Below are 2,454 nucleotides of genomic sequence, written 5' to 3'. Positions count from 1 at the left end.
TTGTTTGTGATCTTCAAACAAAGTGTTGATCAGTAAGAGGTGTTTTTTAAGTAATGCTCTTGAAAGATGGGGCCTTCAAGAAAGGAAAGATGGGGCCTTCAAGAAAGGTATGCACATTGTTAGAACGTGATGATTTTGTAGAGATGCACATAATCTATATAGATATAGACCATTGATGTTCGCTTTGTTTCAAGGTGCTTTCCCTACTTCGATAAATATTTCATTGCCTACTACACTCAACACACATGAAGCACAAGAAAGAATTCCTATGACATTTCATTCTAGTGGTAAAGGTTTAGCATATGAGAAGTAAGAGAACCCGAGTGTCCGTAGTAAGAACTTAGGGGTTAGAAGCTCAAGCCGAAGCAATTCCAAGGTTAAAAGCTAGAAGGTTTGGTGTGTAACTTGTAAGGAGTAAGAGAACCGTAGTGTACTTAGGAAACTCACGAGTTAGAAGGCACAAGGCAGAAGGCACAAGCTAGAAGAGGGGTAAGAGAACCATAGTGTACTTAGGAAACATAGGAGTTAGAAGGCACAAGACCCAAGGTAGAAGCAACTCTAAGGTCAATAGTTTGATAATAGTGGCTGCTAACTATCACCTTATGGACATGCGCCACTTTGCCTTTGAGTTTTCATCCTCGAGCCCCCGCCCTGGACTTTCTTTTGCTTTGGGCACAGTGGTCGTGGTGCTTGTCATTCTCGTTGCAACTGCAGTTTTCCTGTGCTGCTACCACTGGGCACAGCTCGTGAAAAATGTCATTGCTCTTCATGAGGCGGCGCAGCAGCAGCAGCAGCTGCCCACTACTGCAGTCGAGGCGCCGGCCACCGATCACACGAGCTGCATCAAGCTTGAGCCGGTAAAATTAAGTTCATGGCTTTGTTTAGCATTTCGTTTCCTTAATCTTCTCAAGAATTTCTAGAATTATTGCTTGTGGTGTAGTTGCAGTAGCTCATATTTTACTGCAAAACTTGTCTCTGCAGCAGTTGCCATGCCAGCTACCTGTTGTGTATATGCCCGGCGAGGATATGCCCACGTTTATAGCCTTGCCGTCCCCTTATGTGATTGAGGCGACACTGAAGCATGAGAAGGAGACGAAGAAGAGGGAGGCGTGTGGAAAACCAGCCGACTTGGAGCTCAAAGTGGACATTCAGCTTTGAGGTGGGTGGTAAACAGCTGTGTTCACAATGGGAAAAGAAAGCGGCCGCCCATACACTCGCCCATGATGGAACCAACCATCCCACCGACTTTCGCACTCACATTCAAAAGAGTTGTCCCCCCCACACCACTTTCACACGCTCCTTCATGATAAGACCCCACTCCATTTACTCGGCTTTACACAATTGAAAATTGGGTGCAATTGCTAAGACGGTGGAAATAGAGGATGGACTTGCAAGATTGCTCCGAAAATGCACTATGGGTGGTGGAGATGCACTTACATCTTCTGAGAGAGAGAGAGAAGCTGTGAACATCCTCATCAACAGGCTTTTATAAAAAAAAAAGTTTGGGCACTTCTTTTTAAGTGTTTGCTTTTACAAATTTCTTATCATTTCTTTTTCAAAAATTGAAAAAAGAGTGTATTACAAGAGAGAGAGAGAGAGAGAGAGAGAGAGAGAGAGAGAGAGAGAGAGAGAGATCAAACTATAACTCACCCAAAAAACTACAAAACTATAACTTGCCCATGCCGAGCACATGCAGCTTCCAAGCTTGGCTTTGCCTTGCTCCTAGACTATTTGGTTCCTCTCTCTCTCTCTCTCTCTCTCTCCCCTCTCTCTCTAATCCCACCCATGTAATCAAGATTTTGATGTTGAAGACCCATGTTAAGTATAAACGATGCTCATCCTTGATTTGACAATTGATATTGATTGTGATATTTCTTACAAACTCATCAAAAGTGGGAGCTCTACCTCTACCTTAATGCATACTTTTGTTCCATTCCCTCTTATATAAATTCATCTAAATAACCTACACTCCTCTTCCCAATCTTCTCTTATCGATATAGTAGAGAAAAGAAAAAAGTGCAAATTGAAACACTTGTGATTTTGCTACTTAAGATGTTAAGTGGGAGGTATTCTTGTTGCAATAATTGAAACAATATTATAATTTATATTATTACAATGTACATGTATATTCCTGTGACATAAGATTAATAGTCAAAAGTAAAAAGCATAATATGAATACATTATAAAGATATAATAGGGACCTTACCTACTTATAAAAGATGTGGAGATCTATATATATACTTATCATAAGAGGTGGAAAGGACCATGATATTTTGGGTTATCTCTTCCCAAAAAATATGATCTTGGAAGAGCATTCCCTTAAATACTATTTTCTTAAGAAAAAAAATCATTTTTTATAAAAAAACATTGATTAGGTCAAAAAGATCTTTGATCCCCCATCGTTGCCTCTACTGAGGAGGCAAGATTAACATTGGACAAGTTATCATAAATTAC

General features: G+C 40.5%; 1 protein-coding gene across 2 annotated transcripts; it reads left to right on the top strand.

The window, feature by feature from the left end:
* The first annotated feature begins 209 nt into the window (after positions 1–209).
* Positions 210–1,250, top strand: LOC147629188 (uncharacterized protein At5g65660-like). Of its 2 annotated transcripts, none has more exons than XM_086812961.1 (2): positions 210–857; positions 985–1,250. In XM_086812961.1, the coding sequence occupies exons 1-2, from the start codon at positions 603–605 to the stop codon at positions 1,156–1,158; spliced, it is 429 nt and encodes a 142-aa protein (XP_086669087.1). In that variant the 5' UTR covers positions 210–602; the 3' UTR covers positions 1,159–1,250. The 2 variants fall into 2 exon arrangements, with proteins under 2 accessions (XP_086669087.1, XP_086669085.1); XM_086812959.1 differs by having other exon boundaries at positions 982–1,250.
* The last annotated feature ends 1,204 nt before the right edge of the window (positions 1,251–2,454 follow it).

This window comes from Cibotium barometz, chromosome 18 (genome assembly GCF_041138505.1).
Source record: "Cibotium barometz isolate CiBa-2024 chromosome 18, ASM4113850v1, whole genome shotgun sequence".
Taxonomy (NCBI): Eukaryota; Viridiplantae; Streptophyta; class Polypodiopsida; order Cyatheales; family Cibotiaceae; genus Cibotium; species Cibotium barometz.
This window is presented reverse-complemented; position numbering and strand designations above follow the sequence as displayed.

Excerpts from the sequence above, each read along its gene's own strand:
- LOC147629188 (XM_086812959.1), top strand. The coding sequence starts at position 603 with ATGGACATGCGCCACTTTGCCTTTGAGTTTTCATCCTCGAGCCCCCGC. Across the intron at positions 858-981 it reads GCTGCATCAAGCTTGAGCCG|CAGTTGCCATGCCAGCTACC; the intron begins GTAAAATTAAGT and ends TTGTCTCTGCAG.